This window comes from Heterocephalus glaber, unplaced genomic scaffold, assembly GCF_053883595.1.
Source record: "Heterocephalus glaber isolate CG9 unplaced genomic scaffold, H.glaber_assembly_v1.0 deba00000818, whole genome shotgun sequence".
Classification (NCBI taxonomy): domain Eukaryota; kingdom Metazoa; phylum Chordata; class Mammalia; order Rodentia; family Bathyergidae; genus Heterocephalus; species Heterocephalus glaber.
In genome coordinates this window covers 13,038,095-13,064,289 of record NW_028258164.1, presented here as the reverse complement: position 1 = coordinate 13,064,289, position 26,195 = coordinate 13,038,095, and the positions used below count along the sequence as shown (strand labels likewise).

General features: G+C 41.2%; 1 protein-coding gene across 1 annotated transcript; it reads left to right on the top strand.

Annotated features, from left to right (window-relative positions):
- Window positions 1–6,771: 6,771 nt before the first annotated feature.
- On the top strand, window positions 6,772–25,416 carry Znf425 (zinc finger protein 425). The gene is made up of 4 exons (XM_004860463.4): window positions 6,772–7,959; window positions 9,461–9,587; window positions 10,487–10,624; window positions 13,421–25,416. The coding sequence occupies exons 1-4, from the start codon at window positions 7,942–7,944 to the stop codon at window positions 15,319–15,321; spliced, it is 2,184 nt and encodes a 727-aa protein (XP_004860520.1). The 5' UTR covers window positions 6,772–7,941; the 3' UTR covers window positions 15,322–25,416.
- The last annotated feature ends 779 nt before the right edge of the window (window positions 25,417–26,195 follow it).

The window sequence follows — 26,195 nt, the reverse complement described above, 5'->3', positions numbered from 1 at the left end:
GCATGCTTTCTCTGTAAACAACTTTGGTTGCAGTAAATATTGCTACACTAGTGATGTGTGCTGGAAATTACAAATGTAAACCCTTTATCCTGTCAGACTTTAGAAGCTGTTATAACTATTTTGTTTAAATATCTTGCAAATGTACGTAACAAGACAATTTCAAAATCTTTTATTTATAGTTTGTTATTAACTGAAGAAAAATTGTGGAAGTAGTCTACAATGTTTCTGTTTAGAGTGTGTAATTTTCTATTATACCAATTTAAGCTATAATTGTTTCCTGAATGTAAAACAGAAACTGAAGACCAACTATAGTATGCATGCACTCATAACCTTTATCACATTTATTCCATGGACAATGAGCATTTCATTTCTCTTTTTCTAATTTTGAGACAGGGTCTTGCTATGTAGTTCAGGCTGGCCTTGAACTCAATATGTGGCTCAGGCTGTCCGCCAACTCAAGGCAGTCCTCCGGCCTCAGCCACCCAAGTGCTGTGATTACAAGTGTGGGCTATCCACAGCTAGCCTCTTTATTGGTTTTATAGTCCATAAATATTTTTTAGTGTCAGATTTATTATTTATGTGAAGTCCTGGAATCTTTCATTAAGTAAGGAAAGTGGAAACACAGTTAAATTTATCTGTAATCTCCTCTGTGATCAAATATTTGATTCTTCATTCCAAATATGTAATATATCAGATATTATAGCAGCAACTTTAATAATGCAAACTTTTTTGTGCATAGTACACTATAAATCAGGAAAAAGTTTTTAGAAATGTTTCCTAAAATACCTCAACAAGTAAAATCAATAGCTTTGGGAAATCTTAAAAATTCTTTCTTTTTCACTATTAAAAATGGTTGTCAGTCTATACCAGTTATTTCTATAGCTTTAAAAAGCATGAACTTTCATGGATCCCAAACTATGAAGATCTGTTTTATTAAACAGAATCTTGTAAGTCCTGCTGTTTGGAGAGAACAAATGTGATTGGTGTGCCTTACTTTTGTTTTGGGCTTGTTGGGTTTTTTTTGTTTTGTTTTGTTTTGTTTTGTTTGGGTTTGGTTTGGTTTGCCTTACCTTTAACCTAAACTTTCTCCTTCTTTTTCTTCATACTCTCCTCATTTTACTCATCTTTTTTAATCAAGTCGTGTCTCAAGGATGATGGATCATGTATATGTTGCACGTAAGGCTTTTCTCTCAAATTTTTTTAAGATAGCAAGTCAACATATTCTGCTTTTCTTTGTTTTTTGAGACTTGATCTTGCTATATTTCCTAGGCTGGTTTTAAAATCTCGACCTCACAACTCTTAACTCCTGAGTGCTGGGATTATAAACATTCTTTTATAAAATTTTATTTACTGTTATGAATAGAATTGCACCAAATAATTTTGTAGTAATTACAGTATTATATCTAATATTTTTTATTTTATCCTGTGGTAGGATTTATACTTATAAACTGTGTAGACTTAGCAGGGCTATAACATTCTTTCTAAAGCTGTTTAGGCTGGGCATTATGGTGCACGCCTGTAATCCCAGCATTCAGGAGGCTGAGGCAAGAGGATCACTACAAGTTTGAGGTCAGTCTGGGCTACATAGTGAGTTCAAGGCCAGCCTGAACTACCTAGCAAGTCATTTAGATAACACAGTCATAATATTCATATCTGTCAATGTGTTTTAACTATTTGAAGTCACTCAGCATTTTTGGTTCCTATCTTTGCAGGCTTCTGTTTTCTATATGGCATTCTTTATTTCTTTATTTATTATTATTATTTTTTGGTATCGGGGATCAAACTCCGGTCCTTGCGCTTGTACAGCAGGAGGTGAAACCACTGAGCCAAATTCCCGGCCCTATATGGCATTTTTAAAAGAGAGTTGGAACCATAAATACTGTTTTGCAACATACTTTATTATTTCATATACTTTAATACAATCCATATCATTAAATATTCTTCTAAAATATGAATTTAATGTTGACATGCTATTTTACTATATGGGTTGCTCATAAATCATTTATACATTTAGATTTTAGTTTTCTACCACTAAATAAACTTTTTTATTAGTACATGTTTGTAGTACATGAAGTTTATCTTCATCTTAGGGAGTAGGTGCATGAACTTAACATATCCTGATGCTTTTTATTCCCCTTCCCCTCCACATCTTTCCCCCACCCCATTTTTATTATTTTGTTTTTAGTTTATGTTTGCCACATATAATGTTTACATTCATTGTGGGTATTTGGTACATGTACATGATGCATCCTAAATCTTTTTACATCTCCTTCCCCTTCCCACCTCCTTATCCTTGATTTCCTGATTATTTTGCAGTTTATTTGTACTTTGCAGGACTCAAATGACAGAAACCATACATTATTTAAGCTTGTGTGTCTCATTTATTTCACTTGACATTATATTTTCCAGGTGCATCCATTTTCCTACAAATGTCTTGAATTTATCCTTCTTTATAACCAAATACTAGTCCATTATGTATAGACACCACATTTTCTCTATCCATTTGTCTGTTCATGGACATGAAGGCTGCTTCCAGGATTTAACTATTATGAATTATACTGCTGTAAACATAGGTATGCATGTATTACTGTGGTATGATGTCTTTAGCTATTTTGGGACTGATACCTAGAAGGGGAATAGTGGGGTCAAATGAAATTTCTAATTTTAGTTCTCATTTTATTTTTCTAATATGTCCTTCAGTACATTTTGGAGTGCTGGTTTGGTGGTCATGAATTTCTTCAGGTGTTCTTTGTCATGGAAGTATCTTATTTCCCCATCAATTTTGAAAGATAGTTTTGCACGGTACATCAATATGGATTGGAGGGCTGGGGATTTAGCTCAGTGGTTTCGCTGCCTGCTGCGCAAGCTCAAGGACCCGAGTTCAATCCCCAGTACCCCCCCCAAAAAAGACAATATGGACTGGAGATTGTTTTCCTTTAGTGCTTGAAAGACTTCACTTCAAGCTCTCCTTGACTGAGGATTTGTGTGGAGAAGTCTGCTGTGACTCTGATTGGCTTTTATTTATAGGAGATTTGTTTTTTTCTCTAATAGCTTTTTTTTTTTGGTACCTGGGATTGAACTGAGGATCTTGTGCTTGCTAGGCAGGTGGCGGCACCACTGAGCTAAATCCCCAGCCCTCTAACAGCTTTTACTATTTTGTTCTTGCTTTGAATTTCTGGAATCTTGACTATTATATCCTTTGGTGTATATTTTTTTTGATCATGACTAATTGGAGTTCAATATGCCTCACTTATCTGTATGTCAAATTCTTTTTCCCTATTGGGAAGTTTTCTGCCACCATGTAGCCCAGGCTGGCCTCGAACTCACAGCAATCTTCCTGCCTCAGCCTCCTAAATGCTGGGTTTACCGGTGTTACCACCACGCCCAACTTTCTTTATTTATTCTTTGTATTTTTTTGTAGTCTCAATTTCATTACTTTCCACTCTGATCTTTATGATTTCCTATCTTAAATTTGGTTGGGTATGGATTGTTGTTGTTTTTCAAGTATCTTGAGGGTCATCATTAGGTTATTTATTTGAGCTCACTCTAGTTTTCTAATGTGAGCACTGATTGCAATAAGCTTCCCTCTTAGGACTGCTTTCATTGTGTCCCATAGGTTCTGGTATATTTTACTGGCAATGTTATGTTTTATCTTTTTGAGACAGGATTTCAGTGTCTTTTTTTTTTTTTTTTTGAGGTGCTGGAGATTGAATCCAGGGCTCTGTGCATGCCAGGCAAGTGCTCCACAACTGAGCTACATCCCCAGCAGGGTCTCACCATGTAGTCCAGGCTCACCTTGAGCTCAGTATGTAGCCCAGGCTGGCCTCAAACTCTCAGTGATCCGCCTGCCTCCACCCTCCAAATGTTGGGATTACAGGCATGCAACACCATCCCTGGCTCCATAAATCTGGGTTTATTCATGAATTTAGAAAAACTGTTTGACAAATGTCCACTCAACAACAAAAAGTTAGAAAACTTTTATGTAGAAGGAAATTACCCTAGCTTGATAAAAAGCATCTTCAAGAACCTACACTTAACATCATGCTCAATAGTGAGAGCCTAAATGCTTTCCTCTAAGAGACAGGCAAGAGATATTCACTCTCAACAGCCCTATACAGATTGAATAATCAAGACAGTGTCATCTTGGTAAAGGGACAAACACGTAAGTCAATGAAATAAAATAAGAGTCAAAAAATACACCCACAGAAATTTGCACAATTGGTTTTCTGCAAAACTATAAAAGCAATTCAATGAAGAAAGGATAATATTTTCAGTAAATTTTATTTCACCTATCGGACCTCCATAAGCAAAAACAAAAACAAACAAAAAACCCCACCTCAATCTAAACCTCACACATTTTACTCAAAATTAAATAAAATGTACATAAAGTACATTAAATAAAATATATATCTAGACCATAGATGTACATTTAAAACATAAAACTATGAAACTAAAACAATACAAACAACTCATGGCCAGAGTTTAGGCAGAGTTCTTAGATATGATACCAAAAGCATAATCCAAAAAGGAAATAAATTATACTTGCACTTCACCAAAATTAACTAGCTGCAAAAAATACTGGGAGAATGAAAACAAGGCTGGACTTAATGACACATACCTGTAATCCCAGCAGTTTGGGAGCGTGAGACAGAAGGACTGCAAATGTAAACCCAGCCTCTACAATTTAGTGACTTGGTGAGACCTTTTCTCAAAATAAGAAAAGCTGGGCTGGGGACTTAGCTCAGTGGTGCCACTGCCTGCCTCGCAAGCACAAGGTCCCGAGTTCGATCCCCAGTACCAAAAAAAGGGAAAAACTAAAAGGGGTGAAGACATAGACCCTGGCAATGCCAGGAGGGAGGAAGGAGGGAGAGGAGGGGAGGGGAGGGGAGGGGAGGGGGCAAGGGAGAGGGAGAGAGAGAGAGAGAAGAGGAGGAGGAAGAAGGAGAGGGAGAGGGAGAAGGGGAAGAAGGGGAGGGAAGGGAAGGGAGAAGGAAAGGGAAGGAGAAGACAAAACACAAGCTACTGACTTGAAAAAGTATTTGCAAATCCTACAAAGGACTTCTGTCTAGAATATATTAAGAACTCTCAAAACCCAACAGTAAGAAAATAACACAGTTTTTAAAAGAGACAAACCATAGATTCCTGGTGAGAGAGAGAGAAGGAGAGAGAGAGAAAGAAGCCAGGCCAGGTGGTGCACACCTGTAATCCCAGCACTTTCGAGGCTCAGGCAGGAGGATCACCGAGAGTTCCAGGCCAGCCTGGGCTACATAGTGAGTTCAAGGCCAGCCTGACCTAACTACATAGTGAGACCCTGTCTCAAAAAGAAAAAATTAAGAGACAAAAACACTTCATCAAAGGATGGCAATTTAGCACATTACAAAAATTCAACATTGTTAGCCCTTAGGGAAATGTAAATGAAAATTACATTAAAATGTCTAAAAATGAAAACTACTGACAATACCAAGTGCTTGGCAAGGACATGGAGCAACTAGAGTGCTCACATAGTCATAATACATAGCCACTTTTTAAAATGATTTGGCTGGGCATGGTGGTGTACATCTGTAATCCCAGCACTCAGGAGGCTGAGGCAGGAGGATCACCACAAGTTTGAGGCCAGCCTGTGCTACATAGTGAGTTTGAGGCCAGTCTGAACTACATAGCAAGACCCTGTCTCCAAAAACAAAACGTGATTTGCAACAGGGCTGGGTATGTAGCTCAGTGGTAGAGTGCTTGCCTAGCATTTGAGGAGCCTTGGGTTTGATCACCAGGACCAGAGGGAAAAAAGTTAGCCATGTCCTTGTACATGCACTTACCACATGACTTTACCACATGACTTTACCACATGACTTAGCAGTCCCACTCATCAGGTATTCACCCTAAAGAAAGGAAGATTTTTTTTTTTGGTACTGGGGATCAAACTCAGGACCTTGCGCTTGTAAGGCAGGCACAGTGCCACTGAGGAAATCCCTGGCCCTGAAATGAAGATTTATATTCACACAAAAAGCCATACACAAATATTTATACCAGCCCTATTCAGAATTGCCAGAAATTGAAAAAATATACAAATATCTTTTAATTGCATAAATACACTTCATACCTCCATACTGTGAAATAATATTAGTTAAATCATAATGGTTAAACTATTCATTCACAACAGTGTAAATGAAAAGTACTTTTATTTGGTACAGGGACTTGAACCCAGAGCCTTCACACTGGACTGCATCCACAGCCATTTTTTAAATTTTTTATATTTGAGGCACAGTTTTACCCAGGCTGGGCTCAAACTTGAGATCTTCCTGCCTCAGCCTCCCAGAGTGCTGCGATTACAGACATGTACCACTGTTCCCAGCTAAGCACTCTACTTTTAAGAAGCCAGTTATAGCCGGGGGTTTAGTTCAGTGGCACAGCCCTTGCCTGGCAGGCGTGAGATCCTGAATTCGATCCCCGGTACCAAAAAAATGTCATAAAAGGTTCACAATGATTCTATTCGTGTGTCGTTTTCAAAAAGAGAAAACTATAGGGATGAAGAGCAGATGGATCCTTGGCAGGAGCAGGAGTGTGTGTGACTATAAAGGGGCAGCTAAGGGAGTTTTGGGGCTATCGACCCTTCTGTGGCGTGATCATGATTATTGCATATGTCCATGCATTTGGTAAAATTCACAGAACTATACACCAAAAGAAAAAGTAACTTTATTGACTGATAATTTATTTTTTTAAATTTTTATTTATTTATTTTGGTACCAGGGATCAAACTCAGGACCTTGCGCTTGCAAGGCAGGCGCCAGAACCACTGAGCTAAATCCCCGGCCCTTGACTGATAATTTAAACAATAAGAATTGTAATGACATAACTGCATTTCATTGTTCTATAACAAACATAGATAGATGCATATGCTTATCATACCTATGCAGGGACTACGATATTTTATTTCTGTCATGTGTACCCTCCCCCAAGTATCATAGGGACACTTTTCCTTTATGTTACTTTAGCTTGGCACCTTATTTATTGTCAGGATAGAATCTGAGGTTGACTCTCTTCGGTTACCCATCATTTTCTCCCTCTCTCCTTTTTCTGTCTCTGTGTTAACCCTTTCTTGTGTCTCTCCACCTACCTCCCTATTTTTATCTTGTTTTATCCCCTCGTTCTCTTTAACCACATCTTTGTCCCTCTGTCTCCCTGTAGATGCTGCAGGTGTCCTGCCTGTAGCCCTTGGCTCCACCTGTCATTTGCAGCAGCCCCCTGGGTCTGAGTGGCTGTACCTCCCTGGCCGAAGGCATTCTCTGGCCAAGGGAGGGCGATCGGCCGGCATCTGGATCACCAGAAGCACCTCAATGGCGAAGGACGGGACTTGTGGCCAAATTACCCACTTCCTAGCTGAGACAAGGCTGAGTGGCACAGCCTCCAGCGTTGTGGCAGGTGGACCCCCTAGACCACCACAGGAAACTCGGGGCGGGTGGTGGCCCTTTCTCGGCCTTTTTATCCTGGTCTGCTCTAATATCTTGATTCCGGGGACCGCCCCGCAAATGGACCCTTGCAGCCGGGTCCTAGGCTCAGGGTCGTCTCGGGAGGAACCGGGGAGGATGATGCTCCCACTAACGCTCCCTACGTCTCTGTCTGGGTCTCTGAGTCGTGGGTATCTCCGGGTTCCTGTCTCCTGTCTCCATTTCCACCTTATCTTCAGCTTTTTCTTGTTTCCTTTACTTGGAGATCCTAAATTGGAGGCTCCATCAGTCAAGCTTCGTGGCTTCTCCTTGGCTGCGGACTTAGGCGGAGCGCGCTCCTCCAGTCCGTACGGGGTGTTTGTGGGCCCAAGAGGCCACCGTAGCCCGGGCCGCCGTGTCCCAGCATGCCCCACGCCAGGGCGGTGCTGCTTTGGGGTCCCCGGGCGCTTGGCCTAGGGTTGCGGTAGCGGGAGACTACGCCGCTTCCCGCGAGGCCGTGATGGCCGAGCCAGCTTCGGTAAGGGGGCCGCCAGTGGACGTTGGTTCTGCCGCGCTGAGCCCTGTCACGGCCGGAGCGAGTCCCACGCCGGGAGCGAGGCGGTTGGAGCCTGATGTACTCGGGCTCGGGGCTCAGGGCTCAGGGCTTGAGCTTCGAGCCAGGCGGAAGAAACGCGGGCTTGGAGCACATCCAGTTCTGGAAATGAACCGGGGTGCAGGCTGGGCTGGAGCAGTGGAGGGTCTCTGCCTGTAGTCCCTCACCTCGAGGGACTCTCGCTGGGCTCCAGTGTCGCCGTGAGGCTGTCGCAGACTTAGCTGTTGCCAGGCGGGCTCTGAGAAGCACTTGTGGATGCGCGGATGAGAAGCTGGGGGAAGGAAACCTGCAAATAAGACACAATTACGACAATTAAAATTAAATTAGTTACATTACCAGCTGCTTTTGAGGATGCTGAGAAAGTAAATCTTTCAACCATTGATGATGGAAAATGGTTTAGGCCACTTACAAAAATAGTTTAAGGGGCTGGGATTTAGCTCAGTGGCGCCGTACCTGCTTCGAAAGCACAAGGTCCTGAGTTCGATCCCGGTACCAAAAAAAAAAAAAAAAACCAAAAGCAAACAAACATAGGGCAAGAGATGTAGATCAGTGGTAGAATGTTTGTCTCGCATGTTCAAAGCCCTGAGTTTGATGCCCAGCTGCACTACAAAACAGAAAAAATTAAACATATACCGCCTGCACAACACAGTTGTTACAGTTTCTGGGTTGTCATCCCAGAAAAATGAAAGTGTGTGCCCACTCGTAATCTTCTACATAGTTGTTTATGCCAGCTTTTGGGTGTGTGTGTGATACACAAACACTGGAAATATTCTTCAGTAGGTGAATGGTTAATCTAGTATGTCTATACTATGGCACACCATACAGCTATAAAAAGTGAAAAATTAATAACAATGTAGCAATGCTAATTTCCTAGGTTTAATAATGCACAGTGTGACTTTTGGGGGGAACGTGGTGATGGGTACACCAGAACCTACCTGTACTACCTTTGCAACTTCCTGTGAATCTATAATTATTTCAAAATACAAAAAAGTTTGAAAAGATTGACACATCCAGCAACCGTGGACCTAGTCTTGCATAGCAACTATTGGTTGCTGATAAGAACAAGATCCCCTTTAGATGCACTGTGTCCTTAGGGGCCTGTTGTTCATTCACATATGTAACTCCTTCATTGTTCATTATATAGCACCATCCACAAATAGCTAATATGTTTTCTTCCTGCCTTTTAATAATTATAAATGAAGCAAGACAAAGTAGCCATAGCCAGGCATGGTGGCACATACCTGTAATCCCAGCACTCAAGAGGTTGAGGCAGGAGGATTACCAGGCGTTTGAAGCCAGCCTGTGCTACATAGTTCAAGACCGGCCTGGACTACATAGACCCTGTCTCAAAAAACTTTTAAAAAAATGAAATACACAGTAGCCATAAAGTGAAAATGTATTATGCACTACTTATCTGTGATTCTAGGTAACCATTACATTTGATGATGTGGCCTTATATTTTTTGGAGCAAGAGTGGGAGATCTTGGAGATGTGGCAGAAGGAAATCTATGCACAAGTGATGAAAGCCAATTATGAGGCTCTTGATTTCCTGGGTAAGATGGGCTTCTAATGAATTGCTTTCTTGGGAACCAATCTAATGCTAGTAAGATTCCTCTCCCTGGGCTGGGGGATTAGCTCAGTGGTGCAGCGCCTGCCTCCCAAGCCCAAGGTCCTGAGTTTAATCACTGGTACCAAAAAAAAAAAAAAAAAAAAAAAAAGATTCCTCTCCCTGTTATGAGCTAGTTGACAATGACACTGTGCCCAATTTCAACTCATGATATTTCTTTTCCTTCCTACAAGGTCCTGTGGATTTCATTCTGTTTTACCTAGTTTTATCTGTGCCTTCAGTATGTTAATACTCTGAATTCATTATCTCCCTCCCAAGCCCTCTTCCATTTCTCCCAGTTAGAAATCTAAGTAATCTAAGTGTGCTCTTTTATTTCCCTATCAGTCCCTGCTTCTGTTGTCAGAATTTTCTGCCTTAACTATGGCTCTTAGGAGGAGACACAGTTCTTTAGTTAGGATAAGCTAGAACTCAACACAGTGCACAGTGTGGATACGAAAGGAAGAAAGGAGGCTTGGGTAGAGAAAGAAAAGAGAGCAGTGGATGGGACACTTAGGTACCTGTCTCCAAGGGGATACAAAAGGACTCGCTTAAAGAGGAATTTGGGGAAATTCTGCCTTGCTGCTTCTCCAACCCACTGTACCTCATGCTTGTATCATGAAAACCATGTCTACTGGATCAACTGAGTAAATGATCTCAGTCTGCCCTGGGAGATTCATTCCCTGTTTGAAGGTTTAGAACATTCTGAGATAGGAATGATGAGTCAACCATGTAAAATAGGGAAGAGAGAATTCTACATAGAGGGAGAAACTAATGCAAAGTCAGCTGTGAAAATGATTTTAAGTCAATTCAGTAAACTCAAACCGAGCCTATGTGGACTCTTCACAGGCTGCTCTTCTTCCAAGCCACACCTGATCACCTTGATGGAACAAGGGAAAATGTTATTAATCAGAGGTGAGGGAGGCTTGAACAGAGCAGGAATGACAGTAAGCCCTTCCGCTGATGAGCTGTTCAACTTTAATACTGGTAAGTCATGTTTTGGTAAGATGAATCACTGAATTTCCCTAGCCTTGTTTCCTGGATCTTTCTTCCCTAATAGTTGGCTGGACTTGGACAATAAGAAACATTGTTTGGATAGAGAATGTTTGTTTTTCTTACTTAAATAGGTAGCAAACATGAGACTATATTTTTATTAAGAAGGAAGATATAGATATATCTTTTCTTTTGTGTATGTGGGTTTTTTATTTTTGTTTTTAGGGCTTTTTTGAGACTGTCTTGCTACATACCCCATGCTAGCCTTGAACTCAGGATCCTCTTGCCTCAGGCTCCTGAGTGCTGGGATTTGGGGCCTGTGTCACCAACCACATACAACACTGTTTTTTGTCTGTTTTGGCTTTTTGAGACGGTTTCACTTTGTAGTTCAGGCTGGCCTTGAACTCACTGTGTTACCCAGGCTGGCCTGGAACTCACAGCAATCCTCCTCCTTCAGCCTCCTGAGTGCTGAGATTACAGGTATATTCTACCATGTCCAGCAGATCCAGCACTTTTTTAGTATGTTAATGCTTTGCTAAGTCCCTGAGAACCAAGGAATCTACTAAGAAGAGAGGAATTAGAACCTGGGGAATGTGCCTAAGCTTTATCAAGAGGATAGGATTCCCAAGGATTTAATTTCATTGCCACCACCTATTAGAACAGTGGTGGCGAACCTGGGGCACATGTGTTTTTCTTTTAAAACAAAAGATGTTAATGTATGAGGTTTTTTTTCTAAACTAAAACCTCAGTATTCAGGTTTAATTGCAGTGTTGGCACTTTGTGATAAGTGGGTTTTAGGCTGCAGGTTGGGCACTCGTCTCTAAAAGGTTCACCATCACTGCGTTAGACAGCATTGAGTGGCTGCCATAATCATACGGCTATGTTAGTGTTACTTAGGCTAGGGGGGAAGCTACCTAAATATAGATGCAACAATCCCTATACTCTAGATGTTTACTGTCTTACTACCGCAAGACTTAAATTAGTCAATTATATTGAACTTTGGACTTGGTCGACTATAAAATAGAACACCATGTGAATTGATAAAATAAGTGGCTGTAGTTAAAATGGCTATAGGGATTTGGAAGAGAAAGGACAGAGGAGAGAACAGTATCCCAGGAGGACTGCAAAAGGAATTAGGATTTTTTTTTTTAAGAGTAGGAACATTTAGCACTGGAGATTTAGCTCACTTGTTCCACTGCCTGCCTCACAAGCACAAGGTCCTGAGTTTGATCCCCTGTACCAAAAAAAAAAAAAAAAAAAGAAATTTATTGGGGAATAGGAATAGCTCCTCAGATACAGGAGGGGTCCTGAATGGGTTGCCTAGGAATTAGGATTTAAATAGCAAAGAATGGGCAGATTTGTTTAAGGAAAGAAGAATTGACCAGAGCCTTACAGGAGCTAAGGCACGAAGGTGGGAACAAATCCATTACATTTAGAAAACAAAGAAGACACTAACCTGCCTATGCTTGCTCAGGAATATGGTGGGAAATGGGAAGGGAAATAGAAGGTAGCATTAGATATCTGAGCTGGAAGGCCAAGGTGAAAATTTTGACTTAATCCTGTTGAAAGTGAGGAGCTTGAAAAGTTTCTTGAATACCAAAGAGTTAACAACTAAGGTAGTTATCCCTAAAAATAGTCATTCCCTTTGTGCTAGGTGGTACTCACCCAATAATCAAACTGCTCCTCTGCCTGGGGTAAACAGTAAAAGCATGTTTTTAGGAAGATTAAACTCCAGTGATGAGGAGTAGGATTTGCAGAGACAGGTGTGTTTTTGTCTCACTAAGTAGCTGATCTGTTAGAAGATTACCTGTGTTCTCATAAGATGACCTCAGAGCATCAGGAGAGCCCTTCTCTTGGGACAAGACCCAGGCTTCCTTCAGGTTAAAAAGTTAAAAACAAGAAAGGAGAGCTCCATTACCCACTTCAGCAGAACAGGAAGGAGAAGCAGTTGGGAAATGCACTGACTTAAGTGAACATCTGCAATTTTCCTTTCCAGATCCATGGGGAGGAATAATGTAACAGCCCTGTTCTCTGCCATCCTGGGTGGCTTTTACTTTGGAAACAGCAGTGGTTGTGCTTATATAAGTATCTTTCTTATAATACATAGTTTTTTGGAAAAGAAAGTAATATGTGGTGCTTTTTGTGGATTTAGTACACTGCCACTTTAACATTTCTTTCTTCTTTTTTGGGGGGGGGGACAGGGTCTTGCTATATAGTTCAGGCTGGACTTAAACTCACCACATAGCCCTCACTGGCCTCGAACTCACAGCAATCCTCCTGCCTCTGCCTCCTGAGTGCTGGGATTACAGGCATGCGCCACCACACCCGGCCACTTGACATTTCTAAGAAGATATTTTTTGTTAGCATTTTTTTTTTTGGTACTGGGGATCAAATGTTAGCTTTTTTTTTGGAGAATTTTTCTTGACATCTATGGAATCAAGGAGACAGGAATATGACTGTAAGCCTCCCTACTTAAATTATGCTGTTTATTTCACAGGTTTGAGGAAATGGTATAATAGTACAGTCAGACTCTCAGAGTGGCTCATTTTTATTGTCTCCAACTTCTGCTTACCCACAGAGGGTTTTCTGTATGTTCACAAAATGCATTTTTTCCTAATTTTTTCATGTGAAGCCATTTTTTAACATAAGGTGAAAAGAATATAAAAGTTAAGCATAAATTACCTGCAGGAGGCAAGTTCACAAAGTCACTGAGATGAGAGGTAAGATAGTCCTTGAACCCCACTATGCAGTAGACATATCGCTTATGACTGATTTTTTTTTCTTTTCCAGATGCCCAAGGAACTCTCAGGACAAAAGGAGAAGAATGCCATTTAAATGGTCTTCACAATCAGGACTTGTGTGCTAACTTATTTGGGAAGGAACCAGAGGGTTTATCAGATCAGAGAGCCAACTTTCAGTCTCCACGACTCCAGGAAACAGAGATCATAAATAAAAAACTTCACACTTCAGCACTTAATCAGGACAAGAAAAACCCGTGGTGTAAGCCTATGAGTGCTGCAGGCCACTTGGAAATTCATCCAGAGCCCAGATCCTACTCCTGCTTTGTCTGTAGGGAAGCCTTCCAGATGAAGAGCATCTTAGTAAAGCACAGAAAGAGCCACTCCAAGAACCAGCCCCGGAAATGTGCAAAGTGCACAAGTAAACCCAGAGGGCAGTCAGAACACAGGCGGACCCCGATGTTCCCTCAAAGGAAGAAGCCATTCCAGTGTAGTGAGTTCAGGCAGAGCTACTACCTGAGGTGCAGCCTGGCCACTCACCAGGCTGTCCACACAGGGCAGCAGCCCTTCCCCTGCCCCAACTATGGCAAGGCCTTCCAGTACAAGGCCAATTTGAGGAAGCACCTGCATCTGCACAGCAGGCAGAAGCTGTTTTGCTGTGGGGAGTGTGGCAAGGGTTTTGCCCAGCAGTGCAAGCTCACCGAGCACCTTTGCCAGCACAGTGGGAAAAAGCCCTTCTGCTGCTCAGAGTGTGGCAGGTACTTTACCAGGAAGGCTGCCCTAAAGACCCACCAAAGGATGCACAGTGGGGAAAAGCAATTTGATTGTGACGACTGTGGGCGGAAATTCATCTACAAGACCAAGCTCACAGAGCATGTCAGGGGTCACACAGGAGAGAAGCCCTTTCCATGTCCTGAGTGTTACAAGAGTTTCCGCCTACAGAGAAGGCTCATAGCCCACCAATCCCAGGACAGGGGGAAGCAGCCCTTCCAGTGCCTGGAGTGTGCCCAGAGCTGCTTCTGGAGGAATGCCATGAGGCCTCACCAGTGCCTGCACAGGGAGGAGAAGCCCTTCTGTAGGGACTGCGGCAAGAGGTTCACCCGGTCCTCCAAGCTGGCATGCCATGCTGGCGTCCACACCTGGCAGAAGGAGTTCCCCTGTACCCAGTGCACAAAAACCTTTCCTTGGCATTCTAGGCCCACACAACACCTCAAGATCCATGCTGCGGAAAAGCCCTTCTGCACCACGTGTGGCCAGAGTTTCCGGGGCCACTGGCATCTCCTGGAGCACACGTGGCTTCACAGCAAGGCACGGCCCTTCTGGTGTCCTGAGTGCAATAAGAGCTTCTCCTGGAAGGCCTCCATGAAGTCCCACCAGCACACACAGAGGGGCGAAAAGCCTTTTGAGTGTGGCGATTGCGGCAAGTCCTACGCTCAGCAGTCGCAGCTCACTGAGCACCTGCGGGTCCACAGTGGGGAGAAGCCCTACCAATGTCCCCAGTGTGACAGGAGTTTCCGGCTCAAGGGGAATCTGAAGAGCCACCTATTCCAGCACAGTAGCAAAAAGCCCTTCTCCTGCAATAAGTGCGGCAAAAGCTTCACCCACCAGTACCGGCTTACAGAACACTCTCGGGTCCACAGCGGCGAAAAGCCCTTCCAGTGTCCAGAGTGTGACAAGAGCTACTGCATCCGGGGTAGCCTGAAGGTCCACCTGTATACACACAACGGGGAGAAGCCCTTCCAGTGTCCCGAGTGTGGCAAAGGCTTCCTCCAGAAGAGGAGTCTGACGGCCCATCTGCAGCAGCACAGTGGGGAGAGGCCTTTCTCCTGCGGAGAGTGTGGAAGGAGCTTTACCTACATGGGGGCTCTCAACACCCACCTCACTGTCCATGCCAGGGAGAAGCCTCTCCAATCTCCAAGTCAAGCCACACAGTCAGGGGGTGACAGCTGTTAGGGGGACCCAGCTGCTCAGTTGGCTCTACTTAAGACAGGGTAAAGAATTCACAGAATGCAGCCAGACATGGTGGCACATGCCTGTAATCCTAGCTCTGGGGAGGCTAAGGTGGGAAGATTGCCCATAGTGAATTCAAGGCCAGCCTGAACCATGTAAGGAGACCCTGTCTTAAAAAACCAAAAATAAGTAAATCCATAGAATACAGGCTACAGGCACTCTGGCCAGATGTGTAATCAGCAGGACCTGATGGCTTTTAACAAAAATTACAGGTAACCTTGGCAAGACAAAGACAGACTGCAAGTCATGTTAGGAGTAAGAGTGTGTGTGTATGTTGCTGGGGATTGAACCTAAAGAAGCATTTTACACTGATCTGCTAGAGAGTTTCTATGCCACCAAAGCGTATGACAGTCCCTTCATTAAATTAGGAAACCATGGCCCGAAAAAATGTGACATACTAGAACCTTTCTCCCCATACACCTGCCAGTTTTGCCACTGCTCGGCCTTGCTGTTTAAATTTGTCTTAAAATCTTCAGTCTTTTCTCTCTCAGAGTGGATTTTCATTTTTCTCAAATGGTGAGACAGCATCTGTTTCTTGGGGGAAGTTTCTCTGTATAACTAAAAATAAATGTTCATCTCATTTATCAAAATGATTATCCATTTACATGTTATTTCCTTCTGTAGTAATTTTTTTTTTTTTTTTTTGGAACTGAGGATCGAACTCAGGACGGAACTTGGGACCTTCTGCTTTCGAGGCAGGTGGCAGAACCACTGAGCTAAATCCCTGGCCCTCCTTCTGGAGTAATTTAAATTATCTAAACTGGGTGTGGTGCCCACCTGTAGTCCCAGCACTTGGGAGGCTGAGACAGGAAGATTGCCACAAGTTCAAGGCCAGTCTGTACTACATAGACCTTGTCTCAAAAAAAAAAAAAGTCTAGAATTCCACCATTGTAGATGCAGCATTATTTAGCTAAGCCTCTGCATTTTCAAGAACTTAGGTCAGTTCTTAAATACATTTGCCTAGGGTAGTAACATGACTAAACAGGAAGAGTCCTATCTGAGAGACTAAAAGATCAAGTGAAAACAGGTAATTGGAAGAATGGGACCTATGTCCTGAGGCAAAAAATCAATTTGAAAGAAGAGACTTGTAGCTCAAACAAAACATACACATAGGAATTTAAAAGAGGCAAAGCAGTCAGACAAGGCTGCACACAGGGCCTCAGCCCTCACCCAACACAGGAACTGCCATTCCAAGAAGTTCCCAACTAGCTGGTAGGATCTAAGTAGTGTGACAGAGTTGAGCCACACAGGATAGACTTGGGGTATATGGCTCCTTGGATCACTATCCCCTTTCCAAACAGGATATTGCAGCCTGGCAGTAGTTTTCACCAGAACACACCAAGGGGGAGTGATCAGGGAGCTGCTCCCTCCCCAGACCTTCCTGTTCATTCTCAGATACTGAGCAGATAAGTGGGCAACCATTTCCTGTGTTGGAGTCTTCAATATTGAATCCTGAGTCATTGTTAGCCTACAGTTTATCCCAAGCAAGCTGGAACATTGATTTGGCACACAGAGCTAAGACTGGTCCAGTTTGAGTCCATACTCAGCACTGCAGGGTCCTTGAGCCTACACTGAGCTCTCACTGACCTCCAATCCTGGACCCACCAGAGTCTCAGTCTAACACCTAACACCAGTCCCTGGACAACCAAAGTTTACACAAGGTGTTCACGCACCCTGGGCACAGCGGAGTCTCCACCTTGCGTTCAGTCAGAGCTCCAGACACAGTCCCTGGCTAACATAGTAGGCCCATCCTCTGATTAAGCAGCATGGACTAATTCCTATTCTGCCTGGTACTCTGGACACCTGCGAGACACCACCTAGTGCTCTGCACCCTCACTGGGCTTGTAGAAATCGGCCCAGGTTAGTTCTGGGCAATTTGTCTTGCCCCTGAGCATCCACAGGACTGATGAGTCTGAGAGCCCACAGGAGCCTCCATATACCAGAAGCCTGTCCCACAGACACTGGAAAATCCATCAGGTAACCAGCAACAAGGAATCAAGAGGGCTGGGAATTTAGTTCAGTGGCACTGTGCCTGCCCTGCAAGCACAAGGTTCTGAGTTCAGTCCCTGGTACCAGGAAAAAAAAAAAGAGAAGGAATCAACAGGAGGCTCAAAAACAAGGCTCCACACCTTCCCTGGTCCGGTTACCCAGCTCGAACAGCTGCCATACATGGGACTATGGAGAGAGGCTCCTTTGAATTGAATGACTTCCATACAAATTCACACACTATAAAGAAAGGCGAGGCGTGGGATTTAGCTCAGTGGTGCCACTTCCTGTCTTGCACAAAGTCCTGAGTTCCATCCCTTGTACCAAAAAAAAAAAAGTCGGAGAGGAATGTGACTTGTAAGATTAAAGACTATTGACCTGGGAATGAAACATTCATCTGGAAATATATAGCAACTTTTTTCCCTCCATTATTGGTATATTTTTTTATTTTTCACTTTTATTGTTGTTTGCTTTGGGTGGAGGTTGGAGTTTAACCACCTGGTTACTTGTCCACCCAATTTAAATTTACTTCGAATTATATGTTTGAACATTAATACTTTTTACTCTCTCGTGCCCCCTTCTTTTCTTTCTCTCTTTCTACTAATTCCTTTAATATTTTTTCTTTCTTTTCCTTTAGTTTCATCTCCATTCCCTATTATTTAAGCCTCTCCTGTGTGATTGTCTCTATTACTGTTATCTAATATTACTAATTTCCATTTACTCTTTAAAATTTTTTTTTATTTTATCCCATTTCCCCCTCAAGGCCCCTCCCCTCCTTATGTACAAAAGCTTTGTTTCCATTTTTTCTGTTTTCACTTTTTTCTTGTCCCTTCCTTCCTTCCTCCCTCCTCCCTTGTTCCCCTTCTCATTTGAGCACGTTCTTCCCATTTCCCAACATCCATTATACATCTCAGTACTTATTTCCACACTCAGTTTCTCACACCAGAGAAACAATGCAGTGTTTAAATGTGAGTCTGATTTATTTCACTTAAGAGTATGGTCTCAAGGTCCATCCATTTAGCTATAAATGTCTGGAGCTCATCCTTCTTTATGGCAGAATAGTACTCCATTGTACAAAAAAAGCATATCTTCTTTATCCACTCATCAGTTCATGGACATTTGGGCTGTTTCCAAGATTTAGCTATCACAAACTGTGCTGCTATATACATGGGTGTGCATATACCAGTGTGGTATGATACTTTTAATTCTTTTAGGAAGATAAGAGGAGGAATAGCTGGGTTAAATGGAATCTCTAGTTTTAGTTTCTTGACAAAAATCCACACTGATTTCCACAGTGGCTGCAAAAGTCTACACTCCCAGCAACCTTCGAGAAGGGTTCCTTTCTCCTTACAGCCCCTCCAGCATTTGTTATTGGTTGATTTCTTTCTTTTTTGGTACTGGGAATCGAACTCAGGTCCTTGGCTTGTGAGGCAGGCGGCGGAACCACTGAGCTAAATCCCTGGCCCTTGGTTGATTTCTTGATAGCAGCCATTCTTTCAGGAGGTGGAATCTCAGCGTTGTTTTAATTTGCATCTCTCAAATGACCAGTGATGTTGAACATTTTTTCATATATTTATTTGCTGTTTCTAATTCTTTATCTGAAAAGTGTCTTTTTATTTCAGATGCCCATTTTGGGGGGAGTCTAATTTTTTTGAGTTCTTTATTCTAGATAATAGTCCTTTATCTGAAAATCTGGTACAATTTTTTCCCCACTCTGTGGGTTGTCTCTTCACTTTGTTGATGGTTTCTCTTGCTGTGAAAAAGCTTTTTAATAAGATGAGGTTCCATGTGGTCTGGGTTTTGTTCATGAAGTCTTTGCCTGCTCCTATATCCTCAAGCCTTCTACCTATTCTCTCTTCCAGCAGATTTAGTGTTTCTGTTTTAATATTTAGATCTTTGATCCATTTCAATTTTAGGTTAGGGCATGGTGAAAGATATGGGTCTGGTTTTTATCTTCAGCATGTGAAAAGTCAGTTCTTCCAGCACCATTCATTAAAAAGGCTATCTTTCGTCCAGTGAAGTTTTGGCTCCTTTGTCAAAGATAAGGTGGTTGAATATGTCTAGAATTGTTTCTGCATCCTCTAGTCTTTTCCGTTGATCCTCAGGTCTGTTCTATTGCCAGTACCATGCTGTTTTTATTACTATAGCTTTGTTAAAGTCAGGGATTGTGATACCCCCAGATTTGCCTTTGTTGCCCAGAATTGCCTTTGCTATTCTAGGTCTCTTCTGGTTCCAAATGAATTTTAGGATTGTTTTTTCTAATTCTATGAGATATTCTATTGGAATTTTGATTGGAATTGCATTGAATCTGTATAACAATTTTGGAAATATGGCCATTTTCACTATATTGGTTCTTTCTATCCAAGAACAAGGGATATCTTTCCATTTTCTGATATCCTCTTCAATCTCCTTTTTTTAGAGTACTATAGTTTTCAGTGTGGAGGTCTTTTACTTCCTTCATTAGATTGGTTCCTAAGTATTTCATTTTTTTGGATGCTATTGTGAAAGGGATTCTCTCTGTGAGTCTGTTATTTGTGTACAGGAAGGGTACTGACTTTTGAGTGTTGACTTTGTATTCAGCTATGCCACTGAATTTGTTTATCAAATTTAAGTCTTTTGGTGGAGTTTTTGGGGTCTTCTATGTAGAGTATCATGTCATCCCCACATAATGATAATTTAACTTCTTCCCTTCCTATCCTATTCCTTTTATTTCTTTCTCTTGTCTAATTGCTCTGGCTACTCTTTCCAGCACGATTTTGAACAAGAGTGGTGACAGTGGACATCCTTGTTTTATTCCTGATTTTGGAATGAAAGCTTTCAGTTTTTGTCTATTTTGTATGATGTTGGCTGTTGGTTTGTCATAGAAGGCTTTTATCAGATTGAGATAAAGACCATCTATACCAATTTTCTGTAAGGTGTTGGACCTTGTCACGTGCTTTTTCTGCATCTATTGAGAGAATCATATAGTTTTTTTCCTTGGTTCTGTTAATGTAGTGTATTACATTTATTTGTGTATGTGAAACCATCCCTGAACCCCTGGGATGAATCCAACTTGGTTATGGTGTATGAACTTCTTGATGATTTGCTGCATTCTGTTTGCTAGTATCTTATTGAGGATTTTTGTATTCATTAGGGAAATTGGCCTTTTTGGTTGGAAGGATCCTTTTGGTTGGATCCTTCTCTGGTTTTGGAATCAAGGTAATGCTTGCTTCCAAGAATAAATTTGGGAATATTGCTTCCCTTTCAATTTCATTAAAGAGTTTGAAGAGTTTGAGTAGTCACAGTCACGGCATTAGGTCTTCTCTAAACTTCTCGTAGAATTCAGCAGTGAATCCATCAGGGCCAGGGCTTTTCTTTGTTGGTAGTTTTTTAATTACATATTCAATTTCATTGGCTTATATTGGTTTATTTAGAATTTCTATATCTTCTTGATTCAGTTTTGGTAATTCATATGTATCTAGGAATCTGTCCATTTCTTCTGTATTTTCCATTTTATTAGAATACAGGTTCTCGAAATAGATATTGATGATCTTCTGATCTCTGCAGGATCTGTTGTGATTGCACCCTTTTCATTTCTAAATGGAAGGATTTGGGTATTTTCTTTCATTTTTTTGATAAGATTGCCTATGGGTTTGTCAATTTTATTTAACCTTTCAAAGAACCGACTCTTTGATGCATTGATTCTTTGTATTGTTTTCTTAGTCTCTACTGCATTAATTTCTGCTCGATTTTTATAATTTCCTTCCTCATACGAGCTTTGGGTTTGACTTGTTCTTCTTTTTGTAGAAGCTCAAGGTTCAACATTAGGTTGTTTGAGCCTGCTCTGTTTTCCTGAAATGGGAATTCACTGCTATAAATTTCCCTCATAGGACTGCTTTCATTGCGCCCCATAAGTTCCAGTATCTTGTATTGTCATTATAATTTAATTGTAGAAATTGTCTGATTTCTTCTTTAATTTCATCTGTGACTCATTGGTTGTTCAGGAGGGTGTTATTTAATTTCCATGTCTTTATGAAATTCCTGTGGTTTCTTTTGCTCTTGATTCCCAATTTCATTGCACAATGGTCTGATACTATGCATGGGATTATTTCATTTCCTTTGCATTCACTTAAGCATGTTCTATGAGCTAGTATGTGGTCTATTTTGGAGAAAGTCGCATGTGCAGCTGAGAAGAATGTGTATTCTGATGTTGGGGGGGGAACACTCTGTAGACATCTACTAAGTCCATTTGTTCAAAAGTTTGCTTCAATTCTAATATTTCATTGTTGATTTTTTGTCTGGTTGATCTGTGTATATGTGACAGTGGGGTATTGAGTTCCCCCATTATAACTGTAGTAGTGCTTATGTGATTTTTCATGTCTGTTAATATTGGTTTTGTATAGTTGGATGCACTGCTATCTGGTGCATATATATTTAGGATTGTTATATCTTCCTCTTGGATTGTTCCCTTTACCAGGATGTAGTGACCTTTGTCTCTCTTAATTGGTCTTGGCTTGAAATCCACTTTGTCTGCAAATAGAATAGCTACCCCTGCTTTTTTCCAGTTTCCTGTTGCATGGAGTAGTGTTTTCCATCTCTTGACTTTCAGTCTATTAATTTGTTTTTCAGTTAAATGTGTTTCTTGTATGCAGCATATTGTGAGATATTGTTTCTTAATCCATTCTGCCAGTCTGTTTGTTTCTTTTGATGGGTGAATTGAGACCATTAAAATGTATGGTTATAATTGATACGTATTGTCTTATCTCTGTCTTGTTATTTTCCTGCTATTGGGCTTCCCTCTTTCCTTTTCTGTTTAATTTCTTGCCTTGCCTGGTGGATTCATTCTCTTGGGGTTCATGGAGTTGTAATCCTTATCATCTCTTTCTAGAATATCCTTCAGAACACTTTGGAGTGCTGGTTTGGTGGTTATAAATTTCTTCAGGTGTTCTTTGTCATGGAAGTATCTTATTTCTCCATCAATTTTGAAGGTTAGCTTTTCAGGGTACATCAGTCTGGGTTGGAAGTTGTTTTCCTTTAGGGCTTGAAATGCTTCACCCCAAGCTCTCCTTGACTTATTCTGATGGGCTTTCCTTTATAGGTGATTTGTTTCTTTTCTATTTATTCTTTAACTGGACCTCCTACATCAATCTTACCACATTCTTCACATCTATCACTGCTTTTTTTAATTCATACTGAATTTCTTGTGCTCCTTTTTGTTTGTTTGTTTTTTGGTATGGGGGATTGAACTCGGAACCTTGCGCTTGCAAGGCAGGTGCTGGAACCACTGAGCTAAATCCTCAGCCCTCTTGTGCTCTTTTTCCTTCATACTCTCACACCTGTACCACTTTTATAATTCAATAACTATATCTTACTATGGCTGAATACTCCTTTATGGTGAAGAGGGGTAAATTATTCTATCAAAGGGATATTTACTATATATAATTTTCTGATTTCTCTTATATTTTGTAATACAACTATAAATCTTCTACCTAGGGTTAAAGGTGACAAAGTATTGATTATAACAGTTTGCCATTTGGGTCCGGGGATTTAGCTCAGTGGTTCCGCTGCCTGCCCTGCAAGCTCAAAGACTGGAGTTCGATCCCCCGTAACAAAGAAAAAAAAAAAGTCAGTTTCTGGCAGGGGATTTAGCTCAGTGGTTTCGCCACCTGCTGCGCAAGTGCAAGGACCTGAGTTCGATCCCCGGTACCAAAACAAAAAAACCAGTTTGCCATTTTCTAGTTTGTGTTAGATGCTATAGTTATTGTTGATTGTACTAAGTTACCCAAGGTGACATAGCCATTGTGATCAGTTGACCCTTCTTGTATGTCAATACCTGGATTGTCTGGGGGCAACAGACAATACTATAGCCTAGTACAAAAGACCTGGGTGCTGGGCCAAACAGGCTGCAACCTCTCATCCCTAAGAAACAGAAGAGGGAGCATCCTGAGACAGACTCAAAGCCCAAAAGCCAGCTACACCTACAAGACAGCTCTGAAAAGTAGTCACTACCTAGAGTGGTCTTGATACTAGTAATAAAACTACCTACTTTAAGCAACTTAAATCCTCAATACCAAAAACAAGCAAAAATAAAAATAGAAAATTAAACACAGAAGCAAGTGCAATCTAAAACACCCAATTCACCCAAAGCAAGCCCAGAGTGCATTGAGGTTGAAGAAATCAAAAGCTGGGCTGGGGATTTAGCTCAGTGGTTTGGCCACCTGCTGCGCAAGTGCAAGGACCCGAGTTCGATCCCTGGTACCAAAAAAAAAAAAAAAAGCCACCCACCCAAATCTTATGAAATGGTAGCAGCAAAAGCAACAAAACAGATGAATAAATACCTAGATGAAAACAAATCAGAAGTAATCACACAGGTAGCTAAAGAGATGATGACCACAATGAAGGAAAAGATCAACAAATCTAGAGTAGATACAGATTTTTTTTTAAAATAGAGGAGCTTAGGGAAACTATATGTATGCCCAACACAGGAAAAAACTGGATGCCATAAAACAGATACAAACAGATATCTAAAAGATTAAAAATTCTATTGAAAAAAATTCTATTGAAAGTATACACAGCAAAATCAACCAATGTGAAGACAGAAGAATATCAGATCTAGAAGACAGGGCTTGGGCCGGGGATTTAGCTCAGTGGTGCTGTGCCCACCTTGCAAGTGCAAAGTCATGAGTTCAATCCCCATACCGAAACAAACAAACAAAAAATAGAAGATAGGGCTGTCATTAGTGGTCATCAAATGAAAGACTCCTTAAAAATAGCAAACAGCCTTGAAAAATCAATCTAACGGTGGCTAGACAATGCAAAAAAGAATAAGGTTAGCTGGAATCAATGAAAAAATCAGAAGACAACACAAAGGACATAAAATACCTGTCACAGAAGTAAGAGCAGAAAACTTCCCAACCATGGAAAAAGAATTTGACCTATAGATAAGTGATGCATATAGATCCCCAATTAGCCATGATCAGAAAAAAACTACACCAATGCATATATGATAATCAAGATTCCAGGGCCAGGGATTTAGCTCAGTGGTTCTGCTGCCTGCCTCATAGGCAAAAGGTCCCAAGTTTGATCTTCAGTACCAAAAAAAAAATTCAGAAATTCAACACAAGAACAGAATGTGGCTTTTTTGTTGTTGTTGTTGTTGTTTAGTATTTTTTGTATGTTTGTGGTTTTTTGTTTATTGGTTTGTTTTTTGAGACAGGGTCTTGCTATATATCCCAGGCTGGCCTTGAACTCATGGCAATCCTCCTGCCTCAGCCTCCTAAGATCTGGGATTACAGGCATGTGCCACCACACCTGACTGAGAACAGAATATTAAAAGGTGTTACAGAAAAGAAACAAATCACCTATAAAGGAAAACCCATCAGAATCACAGCAGATATTTCAACACAAACCACTAAATCAAGGAGTACTTGGAGTGAAGTATTTCAAGCTCTGAAAGAAAATAACCTTCAATCCAGATTGTTGTGCCATGCAAAATTATCTTTCCAAATTGATGGAGAAATAAGATACTTCCATGATAAAGAACAACTGAAGAAATTCATGACCACCAAACCAGCACTCCAAAAAGTTCTGAAGCATATTCTAGAAAGAGACAATGAAGACACTAATTCCAATAATCTCAATAAAATGAATCTACCAGGCAAGGTAAGCAATTAACAGAAGGGAAAGAAAAGGAGCCAACCACAGGAAAATAATATGACCAGGATGGGGGCCAGAGATTTAGCTCAGTGGTGCTGTGGCTGCCTGGCAAGTGCAAGGTCCTGTGTTCAATCCCTAGTACCAGAAATAAATAAATAGCATGACAGTGTAAAAAATATTACAAGGATGTCAAAGCTTATCAGTTATAACCATCAATGTGAATGGTCTCAATTCTCCAATCAAAAGAAACAGATTGGCAGAAAGGATCAAGAAACAAGATCCAACAATATGCTGCATACAAGAAACCCATTTAACTCAAAAAGAAATTCATACCATCGCCTGCCTCACAAGCACAAGGTCCTGAGTTAGATTCCTGGTAAAAAAAAAAAAAAAAAAAAAAAAAAAAAAGAAAGAAAAGAAATTCATAGACTGAAAGTTAAAAGATGGAAAATAATACTCCATGCAGTAGGAACCCAGAAAAAAATCAGGGGTAGCTATTCTATTTGCAAACTTTTATGGCTTACATCTAAATGTTCCCCCAAAGTGTCATGCAGTCATAGGTGGGGCTTTTCAGAGGTGGCTCTATATAGGGTGTGCAGTGCTGGGATCAAGGATGCAATCCTAGGATTAAGGGTGTGAGTGCCTGGATAGTGCTAGGATTAACGGTAAATAGCTTAGATAAGATATGAGAGACAGAAAGAGTCATTGGTTGTCACTTGTTTGCTGCATGCTGTTTGGATGTTTTTGCTGCCTTCTGCCTGCCATGAACTATTTCTCCTCTGCAATGCCCCTCTGCTATGCCACCCTGCCTTTTAGCCACCCAATTAAGGACTGAAAACTCTATAAATTGTGAGCAGAAATAAACCCTTCCCCCTTTAACTTTGGGTGTCAGCTATTTTGTCTCAGGAATGAGAAAAAGCAACTAAGAAACAGACAAAGTGCATTTCAAGCCAAGACTGATCAGAAAGCCACTACATACTTGTCAAGGGAATAATCCAAGAGGAAGATATAACAATCATAAATATATATGCACCAAATACCAGCACACCCAACTATATAAAACAAATATTAATGGACATGGAAAATCAAGAAAGCACTAATACAATTGTAATGAGGGACCTCAATACTCCACTGTTATGACTAGACAGATCAACTGGACAAAAAAACCAATAAAGAAATATCAGAGCTGAAACAAA

Bases quoted from the DNA above. Each gene is read 5' to 3' on its own strand.
- Znf425 (XM_004860463.4), top strand. The intron at 9,588-10,486 runs GTAAGATGGGCT...GACTCTTCACAG, and splicing joins TGAGGCTCTTGATTTCCTGG to GCTGCTCTTCTTCCAAGCCA. The intron at 10,625-13,420 runs GTAAGTCATGTT...TTTCTTTTCCAG, and splicing joins GCTGTTCAACTTTAATACTG to ATGCCCAAGGAACTCTCAGG.